The sequence below is a fragment of the Saimiri boliviensis genome, chromosome 7, assembly GCF_048565385.1.
Source record: "Saimiri boliviensis isolate mSaiBol1 chromosome 7, mSaiBol1.pri, whole genome shotgun sequence".
NCBI lineage: Eukaryota > Metazoa > Chordata > Mammalia > Primates > Cebidae > Saimiri > Saimiri boliviensis.
This window is the reverse complement of record NC_133455.1, coordinates 70,585,615-70,601,181: the sequence shown is the minus strand read 5'-3', so window position 1 is coordinate 70,601,181 and position 15,567 is coordinate 70,585,615. Positions and strand designations below refer to the sequence as shown.

At 46.5% G+C, this 15,567-nt stretch overlaps 2 protein-coding genes across 8 annotated transcripts in view; both read right to left on the bottom strand.

Moving 5' to 3' along the window:
• Positions 1-5,319: 5,319 nt before the first annotated feature.
• On the bottom strand, positions 5,320-7,524 carry RPS26 (ribosomal protein S26). The gene is made up of 4 exons (XM_010349952.3): positions 7,418-7,524; positions 6,990-7,167; positions 6,257-6,387; positions 5,320-5,908 (listed from the first exon to the last, which is right to left on the bottom strand). Exons 1-4 carry the CDS (start codon positions 7,418-7,420, stop codon positions 5,873-5,875), a joined length of 348 nt encoding a protein of 115 aa, XP_010348254.1. The 5' UTR covers positions 7,421-7,524; the 3' UTR covers positions 5,320-5,872.
• Positions 7,525-11,097: 3,573 nt separating this feature from the next.
• The window catches only part of IKZF4 (IKAROS family zinc finger 4), a 34,606-nt gene continuing 30,136 nt past the window's right edge, over positions 11,098-15,567 (bottom strand). For 4 of the 7 annotated variants that reach the window (XM_074402735.1, XM_039472084.2, XM_039472082.2 and 1 more), the window contains one exon: positions 11,099-15,152. In XM_074402735.1, coding sequence (XP_074258836.1) covers positions 14,392-15,152 — 761 coding nt within the window. In that variant the 3' untranslated portion in view covers positions 11,099-14,391. Of the gene's footprint in view, positions 15,153-15,567 lie in introns of all 7 variants that reach the window. The other 3 variants (XM_074402737.1, XM_039472086.2, XM_039472081.2) reach the window with 2 other exon arrangements.

Below are 15,567 nucleotides of genomic sequence, written 5' to 3'. Positions count from 1 at the left end.
GATCGCGCCATTGCACTCCAGCCTGGGTAACAAGAGTGAAACTTTGTCTAACAACAACAACAAAAAAGTATATCATATTCAGTTATGTACATATTACTTGATAAATGAATGTTACTGGTTTATGTATTTACTCTTATTGTTATTTTAGAGTGTACTCTTTCTTTTCTTTTCTTTTTTGAGACGGAGTTTTGCTCTTGTTACCCAGGCTGGAGTGCAATGGCGCAATCTCGGCTCACCGCAACCTCCACCTCCTGGGTTCAGGCAATTCTCCTGCCTCAGCCTCCCGAGTAGCTGGGATTACAGGCATCCGCCACCACACCCAGCTGATTTTTGTATTTTCAGTAGAGATGGGGTTTCACCATGTTGGCCAGGCTGGTCTTGAACTCCTGGCCTCAAGTAATTAGTCCACCTTGGCCTCCCAAAATGCTGGGGTTACAGGTGTGAGTCATAGTGCCTGGCCTATATCTCTTCTATGGCTTAGAGCTTAGATATGGTTAGATACATAAACACCATTGTGTTACCATTGCCTGCAGGGTTGAGTACAGTAGCATGCTGCACAGGTTTGTAGCCTGGGAGTAAGAGGCTCTACCATATGGCCTTGGTGTGTAGTAGGTTATACTGTCTAGGTTTAAGTACCTCTAAGATGTTTGTATGACTAAATTGCCTAAGGATGAATTTCTCACAACATATCCCTGTGCTTGAGGACGCACGACTCTATTTACACAAGAGAAAAGAAAGCATATGTCTACACAGACTTTGTACACAAATGTTTGTAGCAACGTTATTTGTTTTTTTTTCTTTTTCTTTTTTGTTGATGGAGTCTCACTCTGTCGCCCAGGCTGGAGTGCAGTGGTATGTATGATCTCGGCTCACTGCAACCTCCACCTCCTGGGTTCCAGCGATTCTCCTGCCTCAGACTCCCGAGTAGCTGGGATTACAGATGCCTGTCACCATGCCTGGCTAATTTACGTATTTTTAGTATACACAAATATACGTTGTGGGATTCAATTTATGTACAATTCTACAATTCTAGAAATGTAAACTAATCTATAGTTTTAGAAAGCAGGTCAGTGGTTGCTTGGGAACAGGGCTGGGAGTGGTAGGATGGTGAGATTACCAAGGTGCAAGAGGCAACTTCTGGGGTGACCTGTATGTTCATTATCTTGAGTATGGTGATGGTTTCATGGGTAGACACATTTGTCAAAACTTTTCAGCTAGGCAAAGTGGCTCATGCCTGTAATCCCTGCACTTTGGGAGGCCAAAGCAGGCGGATCACAAGGTCAGAAGTTCGAGACCAGCCTGAACAACATGGTAAAACCCGTGTCTACTAAAAATACAAAAATTAGCCAAGCATAGTGGTACATGCCTGTAAACTCAGCTGTTTGGGATGCTGAAGCAGGAGAATCGCTTGAACTCAGGAAGTGGAGGTTGCAGTGAGCTGAGATCGTACCATTGCACTCCAGCCTGGGTGACAGAGCAAGACTCTGTCTCTAAAAAACAAAACAAAACAAAACAAAAACAAAAAATTTTCAAATTGTACACTTTAAATACCTACAATGTATTGTACTTCAATTACTCTCAATAAATCTATAACAAAAAATTTGATTTTTTAAGACTTATAAAGCAGCCAGGTGCAGTAGCTCACATCTGTAATCCCAGCACTTTGGGAGGCCAAGGCGGGCGGATCACAAGGTCAGGAGATCGAGACCATCCTGGCTAACACAGTGAAACTCCAACTCTATTAAGAATACAAAAAATTGGCCAGGCACGGTGGCTCAAGCCTGTAATCCCAGCACTTTGGGAGGCCAAGGTGGGTGGATCACAAGGTCAATAGATCGAGACCATCCCGGTCAACATGGTGAAACCTTGTCTCTACTAAAAATACAAAAAATTAGCTGGGCATGGTGGCGCGTGCCTGTAATCCAGCTACTCAGGAGGCTGAGGCAGGAGAATTGCCTGAACCCAGGAGGCAGAGGTTGCGGTGAGCCGAGATCGCGCCATTGCACTCCAGCCTGGGTAACAAGAGCGAAACTCCGTCTCAAAAAAAAAAAAAAAAAAAAAAAAAAATTAGCCAGGCGTGGTGATACATATCTGTAATCCCAGCTACTTGGGAGGCTGAGGCAGGAGAATTGCTTGAATCTGGGAGGGGGAGGTTACAGTGAGCCAAGATCGTGCCACCGCACTCCAGCCTGGGCAACAGAGCGAGACTCTATCTCAAAAAAAAAAAAAGACTTACAAAGCATAAAACTGGGCCAATAACAGTAACCCCTGGCATTTGTAATGTTGCATTATCTGGCAGTTTCTTTGCAAAGTCCTTTGCATAGATTATTTCATTTAGTTCTCAAAACGGTCTTGTGAAGTGCTTTTAAATGAAATTTTGAAAGTTTAGATAGAGTAACTTACCCAAGGCTACATACAAAGCTACCAAAGAGCGAAGGAAGGATTCAAACTCAGGTCTATCAGACTCCAAAGCTGGGCTCTTAACTGCTGCATGATACTGCCCTCTATGGTCTTCCCGAGGTACTAACATCAGTGAGGCCCGGCTTCTTACCCATATCATCTTTAACTGTAAACTAAGGAACTCACCTTTCTTTTTTTTGAGATGGAATTTCGCACTTTTACCAGGCTGGAGTGCAGTGGCGCAATCTTGGCTCACTGAAACCTCTGCCCCTGGGTTCAAGCGATTCTCCTGCCTCAGCCTTCCAAGTAGCTGGGATTATAGGTGCATGCCACCACAGCTGGCCAATTTTGTATTTTTTGTTAGAGAAAGGGTTTCCCCGTGTTAGTCAGGATGGTCTCAAACTCCTGACCTCAGGTGATCCACCTGCCTCGGCCTCCCAAAGTGCTGGATTACAGGCATGAGCCACAGCCAGGAAGCCACCCACCTAACTTTCATCTGGAGTGCCTGGATCAGGGTAAGTAGTATATTACACTAGAAAAATGGATGTGCCTAAGAACTTCTTTTTGGGGTCTGGGGATGTGGGAGCGAGACTATTCTTCCTCCCCACCCCAATCTATCTCTTCCTCTCCGATTGCTCCCCACACCCCTCCCAATGTTTCCCGGCCTATCTCACCTTGCTCCCTTCCCACACATTCTCATATTTCAAAAATGATGAATGCAACATTGATCTGAGACAAGAGAGCAGAGAAAAGGGTAGGAAAATAGCCTTGGGAGGCAGCTGTGAAGTCAGGGTCCTTGGATCTGTAAGTAGTGTGACTTGGGACTCCAGGTCACACTGCACACTTAGCTTGTGAGCATAATGCTTACCAGGGCTCAGTTGCACCTGTTCGTGCAGTCACCAGAAGCCCAGGACTGCAGCTCAATCCACATCTCTCAGATTCGAATTCCCATGCAGCCCTTTCTGACGCCATTTGCACCCTTACACATCTTCTGAAACCCTTTCACAGCTTTCTGGAACCCAGCATTGACCATCAATAAAATCCTCCAAAGTCAACCTTCTCTTCACATCTGCTCTTCAGTATAGTCTGCCGACCAGTTGCATCACAATCACTTGGGAAACTATTAAAATGCAGATCCTGGCCAGGTGCACTGGCTCACGCCTGTAATCCCAGCACTTTGGGGGGCTGAGGCAGACAGATCCCTTGAGATCAGGAGTTCAAGACCAGCCTGGCCAACATGACGAAACCTTGTCTCTACTAAATACACAAAAATTAGCTGGGCATGGTGGCAGGCACCTGTAATCTCAGCTACTCGGGCAGCTGAGGCAGAATTGCTTGAACCTGTGAGACGGACGCTGCAGCGAGCCGAAAGCTGCAGTGAGCCGAGATCATGCCACTGCATTCCAGCCTGGGCAACAGAGCGAGACTCCATCTCAAAAAAAAAAAAAAAAAAAGTTTGGGAGCAGCTAGGTTCTTGAAAGAATCCCTGGAGACAGAATCAAACAGTGTACTCTGTACTTAGAACGAAGAGTATGTTGTGAGTTCGTAAACTCATAGAACAGGTTTAGGACCCACGTGACAGGCTGTTCCTCTAGACACTTCAAGAGAAATCTTGATCAGTTAAGTACGACCACAGCCATGATTTAGTATTTGAATCTGGTCGTACAGAACACGCTGGAATTTAGGGCCAGATTCAGCATCCACTTTTGCCTTGGACCTCTAATTTTCTTCTGTCACTTCCCGTTTACCCTTGGTGTGATCAGGTTATCATCACAGTGTAGTAAGTAAAGGAAAGGCACTGATAAGAACTTGAGTCTCCCTAAAGAATTTATATTGCCAAATTTAGTGTTCTTACAAACTCAGGATGTGCCACAGCTATTCCAGGACATGCACTGGTATATTGATGGTCAAGTCAGGTCAGCAGTTCCTCTCTGGGACTTTTGTGGGGGAGTGTATTCCAATTAACAGGACAATCTCCACACTTAAATACTCTACCCTTCTTAGGCTGGGTGTGGTGGCTTATGACACCAGCACTTTTGAGAGGTCAAGGCAGATAGATCACTTGAGGTCAGGAGTTCGAGACCAGCCTGGCAAACATGGTGAAACCCCATCTATACCAAAAAAATAAATCAGCTGGCACATGCCTGTAATCTCAGCAATTTGGGAGGTTGAGGCATAACTGCGTAAAAGGGGACAGGGGTGCAGGTGGTTCCCAAGTGTCTAAAATCTCCAAGCTATGTATGTTTTTTTTTTTTTTTTGAGACGGAGTTTTGCTCGTTACCCAGGCTGGAGTGCAATGGCACGATCTTGGCTCACCGCAACCTCCGCCTCCTGGGCTCAGGCAATTCTCCTGCCTCAGCCTCCTGAGTAGCTGGGATTACAGGCGCGCACCACCACGCCCAGCCAGCTTTTTGTATTTTTAGTAGAGACGGGGTTTCACCATGTTGACCAGGATGGTTTCGATCTCTCGACCTCGTGATCCACCTGCCTCGGCCTCCCAAAGTGCTGGGATTACAGGCTTGAGCCACCGCGCCCGGCCCCGTATGTTTTACCTTTTACTGGCAGTCAGTAAGAACGATTTACTCCCAAATAGGAGTCAATTCTAGGACAAAACTGCTGTCACACACAAGCAAGGTAAGGTAGAGCCTCTCTCTATACTTTCTGGGATGTCTCAGGTTTCTAAAACTGCCTTTAGTGTCTTTTTCCAAGGTAGGAAAATAAGGATCTGAACATGAATCCTTCCAGGCTCTGAAGCTATCTAAGACATCCATCTACTATTCAAGTTCCCCCTCCAGAGGTATAAACACCTCAATTTTCAGTCACTTCACAATATGCTCCTGTTTTTCCTTATTCTCCTAATCTTTACCCATTTTCAGGATGTCAACTTAAAATTGACACAGTTGAATGAATGCAACAGTCACACATGCCTAAACTTTTTATTTCACACAGCTATGCAAGTTGTGAGGCCAAGGACATGACTGCAAACAAGGTTTAATTTAAATGAATAGCCAGGCATAATGGCTCACACCTGTAATCCCAGCACTTTGGGAGGCCTAAGGGGTTAATTATCTGAGGTCAGGAGTTCCAGACCAGCCTGGCCAATATAGTAAAACCCCATCTCTACTAAAAATACAAAAATTAGCTGGGTGTGGTGGCACATGTCTCTAATACTAGCTACTTGGAAAGCCAAGGCAGGAGAATCGCTTGAACCCAGGAGGCAGAGGTTGCAATGAGCTGAGATAACACCATTGCATTCCAGCCTGGGCAACAGAGCAAGAATCCGAAAAAAATTTTGATTACATAAATAAGCTTTCTTCCCCATGAAAATACTACTTGTTATTTCACACTTGGTCTAACACATACAAAATCCCCACCCTATCTGGCACAGATACACTTAATATGCAATATCAAGTACAATTTCCATTTTATTTTTCTCCAGAGAATAGTTGTCTTCAATCTTTTAATCAGCTCCTTACATGGGTTTTGGTGGGGGTCGTGGGGCAGCACCCTGAAAGACAATAAGAATAAATTTGTTTTGTGCTACAGCTAAGAAAAAAACAAAAACAAAAGCAAAAGAGTAAATTAAAAACCACAGATCCAAGACTTCCTTCCCTCAAATAACTTGACCACCATTCTCTCAATATATTCAGGCTACAAACACATTGGAAGCTGGCAGAGGTGGAGGAAGAACACTACTGCTCCCTGAAAACCAATTCTGATTCTAACACTGCAAAGCAGCGTCTCTAATAAGCATGGTCAGGTGTGGGGCTCACCTGCCTTACACCTTAACCTGAGGCAAAGATCTTAATTTAAACCATCACTCCCCTGGCTTCCAGTCTCCTTTTAAAATACTCACCGCAGGTCTAAATCGGGGTGGGGGTGTTCGGTCCTTGCGGGCTTCACGAGATCGATTCCTGACTACTTTGCTGTGAATTGCACAACTCACACAGTAATGCAGCTTCACATAGAGCTTGGGAAGTACATAGGCTAAGGAATACAAAACAAAGTTATACTGGTATCATATACCGACCTTGCTTTTTTGTTACATCAACGAGTAGCATCTGACATATTTACATCAAGTAAAGCTAAACTTATTTAAATGTCTGTCAGGCATACAAAGGTACCCCCAAAGCACCTGATGTACAACCCTCAGTTTTACAAATGAGTAAACATCCCATGTGAGTTCATCTTGACACTGTAAGGACCAGACTAACACTCTGGATACAACAAACCGAGAATCCAGTTCCTTCAACAGCTACACCAGCCCTAACACTACAAATAATCAACAGTACAATGGTCACATTTATCAAATTCCTAGTGTTTTTTGGAATCTCAGGCCCGAAACAGGCAAACTTGGTTACCTCACAGTAAAAGCTGTGTGCTCTATCACAAAAAGTCACCCTCTGCCTAGAGAATAATCAAAACAACAAACAAGAAAATATACACTGTTCTCTTCTACCAGCAACCACCTTAAATACCTGGAAGTTGCCTGGGAGGCTCCAACGAACAGAGCCTGTAGAAAGTCGAGGTTCGGGAAAGGCTTTTAGATGCTGAGATCCTCACGGAGTTCGCGCCGGTGGCTCACTTACCATCAAAGACGCTCGCTTCAGAAATATCCCTGACTGCTGCGGCCTCCACTATGTTTCGAATGACGAATTTCTTAATGGCCTTGTCCTTGGGCACGCATCGGGCACAGTTCGTGCAGCGAATAGGCTGAACATGGCCGCGGCCCTTTTTGGCACGACCGTTGTTCCTTCTTTTCTTTGTCTGCATCAGAATGGAAAACCTGTTAGGAAGGCCGCGCAACTTAACCAGCCTCAGGCCCTTTATGGCCACAAGCCGCACTGGCAGCCTCCAGGAAGGCGCTGCTCGGATCTCCTGTTCCTCCGCAAATCCCGCCAAGCCCCGGAGGAAACGTACACTCTACCCACTCCTCAGCCGTGCTCCAGGATCGCAAATCTCCACAATCCTAGAGTCCGCACCCGACCCCCCACGCTAACCACGCGGTACAACTCACCATTTTCGAAGCTCTCAGCAGAGAAAGAAGGCGATAAGCGGCAGGGCCCTCTTATATAGTCAGAGATCCCTACGCGCACACCAGGAGAATCCTTAGGTGACGGGGGTCAAGAACAGCCACTCACTTTACTCAAATATTCCTTTACGTTTAGCATTTCTACTGAAATACAGGATTGGAAGGCGTTCCTAGCGTTTATTTATCCGTGGAACAATGTGCACATGGGACTATTTAGCCGGCTGGCGGAAGAAAATTGGTGTTATGCGTCTCCCAGCAAGCCTTGCGCCGCGTAGACCCGGACGCAATTCTGGGCGGTGTGGTTTTCCGGTTTACGCGACAGTAGGCGCGGAAGTCGTCCGGCGCTGGACTACAAAGGTGCGCTCTTTATTAGAGGCCAGGGAAGGAGAGATGCCTGGTGGGAGTTGTAGTACGAAGCCAAGAGGTCCCCTTGCCCCAAGTCCTTAGACCGAAGGCGATGCTGCGCCACCGGGGGACGCCCTCGGCTCATTTCTCTGACAGTCTTGCTACTAGCTAGGTGTAGGATTACGAAGAGGAAGACCTGAGAGAAACATTTTGTGAATCCTTCTTTCCAATAAGGAGAAAACGCCACAACGAAGTGCATTGAGGCTGGGGCTATTTCTCATTGTCTTTTTATCTCTGGACACGTGGGCACAATGCCTGGCACTGTGGTAAGAGCCTTCATAAATATTAACCCATTTAACTTTCAGCAAGCCTATAGGTAGGTGCTATGTCCCTCCCACCCCCCTGCCCCGCCCCCGTACCCCGCCCTCCACTAACTGCCGGCGGAGTCTTGCTCTGGCACCCAGGCTGGAGTGCAGTGGCACCATCTTGGCTCGGCTCACTGCAGCCTCTGCCTCCCGGGTTACAAGCAATTATCCGGCTTCAGCCTCCCGAGTAGCTGAGATTTCAGGCACCTGCCACCACACCCGGCTAAATTTGTAGTAGAGATGGGGTTTCACCATGTTGGACAGGGTGGTCTCGAACTCCTGACCTCGTGATCTGCCCGCCTCGGCCTCTCAAAGTGCTGGGGTTGCAGGCGTGAGCCACCGCGCCCGACCGGTAGGTATTATTATCATCCTCACTTTAAGGATCGAAGAATTTAGCCAGGCATAGTGGTGGGCTTCTGTAATCCCAGCTCCTCAGGAGGCTGAGACAGGAGAAGCACTTGAACCCGGGAGGTGGAGGTTGCAGTGAGCCGAGATCATCGCGCCACTGCACTTCAGCCTGAACAACAAGAACAAAACTCCGTAAAAAAAACAAAAACAAACAACCTAGAAACAAAACAGAAACCCAGAAACAAAAAATTTTAAAAATAAAGATTAAAGAACTGAGGTGCAGTAGTTATTCTGGCTCCACTGTACTATGCTGTATGTCACCTAACAAATGGATGGAGGAATAGCCTGGACTAATGACATAAACGTTTTTCACCTAGAACCATAGCACGAATACATTTTACACTGGTACCCAGTACACACACAAGCACAATTACATGCACATACAAAACTGAAACACGAGCTTCATGAAACAATGTCATAAGGTACACTGGTATGTTCTTTTCTCTATTTTATTTGTGTTTTTTTTCTGTTCTGTATTTTATTTTAATAAATGCTGATCATAAACCATGCAAGTTATTTCATCAGTCGTTAGTGATTCTGACCCCTAATTGAAAGATTCTTTTGTATAAGTTTCATTTACCTCCGAAAAGCCATCAGAAAGACAAGCCTTAGGCCAGGTGCTGTGGCTCACGCCTGTAATCCAGCGCTTTGGGAGGCTGAGGTTGGGGGGCAGATCAGCTGAGGTCAAGAGTTTTGAGACCAGCTTGGTCAACATGGTGAAAAACCCATCTCTACTAAAAATACAAAAATTAGTCGGGACTGATAGTGCACACCTGTAATCCCACCTACTTGGGAGACTGAGGTAGGAGTATCACTTGCACCCAGTAGGCAGAGTTTGCAGTGAGCCAAGATTGGATTGAGCTACTGTGCTATAGCCTGGATGACAGAGTGAGACTCTGTCTCAAAAAAAAAAAAAAAAAAAAGAAAAAGAAAGCTTAACCCTTGAGCAAAAGAAAGCTTAAGCCTTGAGCAGGAATGACTGTCAACCACCCATTGTCTTGAGAGTTGAAGACACTAGGGTGGCAAGAGGGCCTCTTAGCTTTCACACCCAAGACGGTACAGATGGAAACCATTGTTCATTCATGACTCACTCTAGAGTCTGAGCACACAAGATTCACCTTTCCTCCAGCAACCCATCATGGTTTCTTTTAACCTTTAACCCACTTTTTGGAGCTAAAATCTGTTTTCTTACCTTTTTTCTTCTTCTTTTTTTTTTATTGAGACAGAGTCTCTCTCTGTTGCCTAGGCTGGAGTGTAGTGGTGCAGTCTTGGCTCACTGCAACCTTCACCTCCTGGGTTCAAGCAATTCTTGTGCCTCAGACTCCTGAGTGGCTGGGACTACAGGCATGAACCACCATGCCCGGCTAATTTTTGTATTTTTTTTTTTTTTTTTGAGACAGAGTCTCGCTCTGTCACCAGGTGCCAGGCTGGAGTGCAGTGGCATGATCTTGGCTTGCTGCAACCTCCGCCTTCTGGGTTCAAGCAATTCTCCTGAGTAGCTGGGACTACAGGTGCATGCCACCACACCCAGCTAATTTTTGTATTTTTTAGTAGAGACTGGGTTTCACCATGTTGGCCAGGATGGTCTCAATCTCTTGACCTTGTGATCTGCCTGCCTTTGCCTCCCAAAGTGCTGGGATTACAGGCGTGAGCCACTGTGCCCGACCTAATTTTTGTATTTTTAGTAGAAATGGGGTTTCGCCATGTTGCCCAGGCTGGTCTCTTAACTCCTGAGCTCAGGATATCTGCCTGCCTCGGCCTCCCAGAGTGCTAGCATCATAGGTGTGAACCACTGCACCTGGCCTTTTTTTTTTTTTTTTTTTTTTTTTTTCTTAAGATGGGTCTGGAGGCCGTAGTGGCACTATCACAATTCAGTGCAGGCTTAACCTCCTGGCCTCAAGTGATCCTCCCGTCTCAGCCTTCTGAGTAGCTGGGACTACAAGTATGTACCACCATGCCTAGCTAATTTTAAAATTTCTTGTAGAGATGGTGTTGCCCTGTGTTGCTGAGGCTGTTCTTGAACTCCTAGGCTCAAGTGATCCTCCCAAGTCAGCCTCCCAAGTAGTTGGGATGACAAGTGTGCTCCACCAGTCGAGCTTCCCTGTCTGTTTTGATTTTGAATTTGTCAGTTTCAATGGGACATGGAAAATGATAGACTCTAGATAGGAGTGTCTAATTTTCACTTCACTGTAGTCTCATGGAAGACAGAAGGCAGACATTAGTGTATGGAATAGCAATGAGGTAGATGGAAGAGAACAGAAAAAAGTTCAGAGTGAAGGAAACAAAGTAGTTAATATTCAAGACAGAAACAAATTGATGTTCCTACTTCTGATTTTTCTAGCTTAGACATTTCACTGGCTGCATTCCCTGGCATAAAGGGATAAGCACATGTTTTGGAGTCACACACCCCTGGGTTCAAATTCTGGTTCTGTTACTTACTGGCTGATGAACCTTGGACAAGGTATTTATTCTCTCTTGGGCTTTTATTTTTTCACCAGTAAAAAATGTTTTGTGCATAGTAGGTACTCAGCAAATGTTTGATTAATTTCTACTTTGGGCAGACAGGCAACTCAGACTTTCTTTCCTATCCTGAAGGCACTCTTTCCTGGTAGGAAAATCTCCTCCATTTCCCATTCTAGGCTGAAAATTCTTCTGTTTTGGTTCACCTCCTAAACTGTTCAGTAGTTTGTACAAGATGCTGCAAGGAGGACCCCTCCCTCTTTGTAGAAAAGCAAGACAAGGACGTCTGCGAAAACAACCAGAGGTGTTAAATTACTCGTTTATTTATAACAGACTTTCAGCCAGTACAGTACAAAACTTACAGTAGTATATCTCCGTTACACAAATATTTACTTACAATATATTACATATACAAAATGCTTTGCAATAAGTCTCAAAAGCTAGTTTAACTCCCCTTGAGAAAGGAGAAAAACTCTTTAAAAAAGGGGGGGAAGGGAAATCAGAAGAAGAGAGGAGGAGGTGAAGGGGCAAAGGTCAAAAGAGACACCAAACAGAGGCTACAAAGGAAACCCCAGGAGAGGGAGAAGAGAGGTGGTATTGCACTTGCTTCTGTTTATTTTTTCTTTTTGTTCTTCATAATTTCTGATTAAAAATATATATATATATATTATGTACACAAGGAAAGAAGCTGCCAGAAGTATTACAAAATCCTATCTGCAGCTTGGACACTGACACAAAAAAACAAAGGTCTGGAAAAGTGTCTATTTAGAAAGATTTTTGTTTGTGATACTGATTTTGAATAGCAATATAAAAGGAAACACCTCTTTTCTCCATGTGGGTTTCAGTGTGTAGTTTTTTTTTTTTTTTAATCTTTTTCTTTACATTTTTTTTTTTTATGCAAAAGGAGCTGGGAGAGAGCATGAGGATGTTTGAGGTTCCAGAGCTGGAAGGCTCTGAAAAGTAGGATTTTGTACCTAAGACCCTGGTTAAAGTGCAGTGATGGTCTGGAGAGAGACAGGATGCCCCCTCTCCCCTCCTTAGCACCTGGTCTTGCCCTTCCAGTCTCTGCTCTCATGGGCACAGAGTATAGCCTCAGAGCATAGTCCTTCATGTTCCGGGAGGTTACAGGTGCCACAGCTGACTGGGGAAGGGGATGGAGGAACCCCAAGGCTCTGATACCCCAGAAGGGACTAGTCCTTATGAAGTGTCACCAAATACACAGCAGACACAGAAGAGGTGGGACGGGTAGATCTAACAGGAAGGGGCTCAATAACCAGAATAGTTCAGGAAAAGCCCAGAAACTAATCTCAGCTCTGCTGACATTCTAAAAAGGAGCTAGCACCCCTGGGTGCTGTTGAGGATTCTCCCTTTCTCTAGAGACCACTCTCCTCTGAGCGAACCTCCCGCCCCATTCTCTGCCCTTGGCAGCATCTATTTATTGCTACATTGTCAAGGAGGAACAGTCACCCCACAATGCTTCTCCCTGCCAATCTGGTTCTCTTGGGGAAACCTCATAGTTGGGGAGAAAAAGGAGGACAAAGAGGAGAAAGTTTTTTAGGGTCTCTCTTCCCATAAGAAGGTAAGGTAGACTCTTCTCAGAGCCCTTAGGAGCCCCAATCCCAGGGTCTGTTCCTTAGCCCACCCTTTACCATCCCCCCTAAAATATCCCTGATAGGGAGTGAGAAAAGTAGGAGGCAAAAGAGCCAATAGGAAAGGACATGTGGAAAGAAAGATGCAAGGGGAAGGAAGGAAAGAGAAAAGGAGAGAGAGAAGGACCAAGAGTTACAACTTGTGAGGTGTTGTGTTTGGTTTTTACTTTTTTTTTCTTTAAACATAGAAAAACAGCCTTTGGTTTGAATCTCAAGGAAGCAGAGAGTGGGATGGCTGTGGCCTCGGGCAGAAAACTCTTGTAGGAAGAGACCTCCATTTGCAGTGGGGTTGTATCTCCTTCTGCCCCTTCTCACTGATCCTAGGTTACTCAAATGGCCAGGGGTCTCTGCAGTAGCCAGGAGGAGTAGCCCCTCTACCCTGTGTCTGGGAGCTGAGTGCAGAAGGGGACAGTAAAGGGTGACCCCAATTCAGTTGTACCCATCCCATTCTTGCTGGAACAAGGGTGGAATGGGGTGAAGGGCACATGCCCATGCTCATCCTGGGATAATTTTTGGTTATACTGAAAATTAGAAGAGAGAAAAGAGATACCCGTTTCTCCCTGCCACTGATCCTAAGAACAGAGCCCAGGAGCCCGGGAATGAGAGGGTGAATCCTGCTGGGAGGGAGCAGCAGAAGGCAGCATGACTGAGGGGCTGAGACAACCCCTTGTTATCAGGCAGCAACCCACTAGTTTCTCATAGGATGGGGACTGGAGGGGCCCCTGAGAGCCTAGGAAGGTCACTAGTGAAGAAGTTTGAGGGGTGGAGGAGAAAGAGAAGAATTTTGACCCACCCCTTTCCCATGTCCTGGTTCCTAATTAGGCACCTGTGGCTCCCAAATGTGTCAGAGACAGAGGGTTGCAAACCTAGCCTTGGCCCCTGAGAATATAAAATTGGGGCACTCCAAGGAGAGAAAAGCCACCACTGAATAGACCTGTAGGTTGAAGGGACTAGAGCAGTGTGGAGGGGTTGTTCAAGGAGAGGGACCAGATCTATCACATCCTAGAGGGAGATCCTGAATGTAGGCTTTGAGAACTCGTATTACTAGAGGAACATCAAGAGGACCCTCAGTCCCACAGTGCCTGGGGAGAATTTCTTCAGCCCCTCCTACTTCCAAATGAGGAAATAATTCTTCATTCATTCAAGAATAGTGCAAGCTGCCTAAAGTGAGAGGGCACAAGAGGTATGGAGTACCAGGTTGAAGAGTCCCAGAGAGGAGATATAATGCCACAGAGCTAAGGTAGGACCAGGGGAGGTATCAGCATCAAAACTGAAGGATTAGGTAATGTAAAAGGTGAGGATTTAAAGCAAGAAGCTTGAAATCTCTCAGTACTAAGAGGAGCTTCCTACCCCTGGGGCTGCTGGAAGATCTAAGAGAAAAATTGGCTTAAAGTGGAAAGGAGCTGTGGGCAGGAGGGTGGGGGAGTGGCAAGCGACTGATATAAGTTAAAAAAAAAAAAAAAAGAAAAAATCAACTAATTAATAAATAACTCCGTATGCTGGGATAAGAGAAGAGAAAAAGGAGAAACATAAGCAAAAGACCTGTTTCATCACAATGCTTAAATCGGTCAGGATAGAGGAGGAGAATAGGTGAGGAGGGATCAGGGTCAGGTGTGAGGTCAGGTAGCCAGTAGTGAGGGCCACAGAGGAAAACTCCTTGGGAAATGGTGGGGACAGGGATAGATGCCTGCAGGGTAGTGGAGTGGTGGACTGAGGGGAGAGGAAGAGGTTGCTAGCCCACTTTATGCTCCCCACGGACAATATGGGAAGAGAATTCGTACCGGTCCTGGCTGTGATAACCACAGATGTTGCACTCAAAAGGGTCTCTGAAGCCATGGCAGCCCATGTGGATAGTGAACATGACGTGGTCCAGGAAGAGGATACGGCAGTGCTCACACTTGAAGGCCTTCACAGGCTCACCACTCTCGCCCACCACCCGAAGCACTTCCTTGGAGGGGCCTGGGGTGCCCCGCAATAACCCCTCCTGTGGCTTGGGGTCCTCTTTGGCATAGGCAGGACTGTGCCGGCCCACCACAATGGTGGGAGGTGGCTGGGGTGGGGGACCCTGAGGAAGGGATACCACCCCCGCAACCCGATCTTCGTGGTTGCTTTCTGTGTCTGTGGAGTCCTGGCAGCCATTGCTGGGGGATGCCCCAGGGTCGGTCAGGGGGCCTCGGGCCCGGTAGAGGAGGGGACCTCCATCAGCCAGGTCCTCAGGTCCCTCACCTGCTTCTCGGGATCCTGGAAGCTCCAGTCGACCAGGGAGGGGCTGCATCTGGGTGTAGACAGAGCTGATGACAGGCGTGAGTTCTGAGATGCAGTTGGTGGGTGGAAGGCGGAGGGGACGCAGATGCTCTGCGCCCACAAAGGCCAGGGAACCTCCAAAGCCAGGCTCCAGGCTGTGGTGTGCCACCAGCTCCACGTCCTTTTCATAGCCACCCGAGTTCACATCATAGGGGAGGTCCGAGAGACTGAAGCGCATCTGCTTTTCGCCTGTGGAGAAGGGGAACTCAGCAGGGCTGGGCTTGGAGAACTCCTACACTCTCCTCAGGATTACTTCTTTGTTTTCTTCCCTGTGGGGCTGGATGTAACATTCTTTACTACTTTACTTTCTCCAGGGTCTCTGTGGGACTGCTCCCTGACTCTAGGCTGTAATCTTAGAGAAGGACTCAATCCCAGCCCACTGATGTTTAATACTTTGTTTTATTACTCTCCATAAAGCTCCAGGTCCTTAGAGAGCTCATGACTGTGCTGGGGAGTGGGGGAACCACATACTCATTTCCTTTCTCTCACTCTCTAAGGGCCCACACAGACAGACTGAAGCTCTTGTTATTCTCAAAAACAGAGACAGCCTGATCCCTCAACCTCTGTCCCTTACAACCACCAGAGTCTTCAGTGCCAGACCCTC

What these genes read in the sequence shown, in the direction of transcription:
- RPS26 (XM_010349952.3), bottom strand. An exon ending in TGAAGCGAGCGTCTTTGATG is followed by an intron (nt 6,388 to 6,989) that starts GTAAGTGAGCCA and finishes TGTATTCCTTAG; the next exon opens with CCTATGTACTTCCCAAGCTC. An exon ending in CACCCCGATTTAGACCTGCG is followed by an intron (nt 5,909 to 6,256) that starts GTGAGTATTTTA and finishes ATTGTCTTTCAG; the next exon opens with GGTGCTGCCCCACGACCCCC.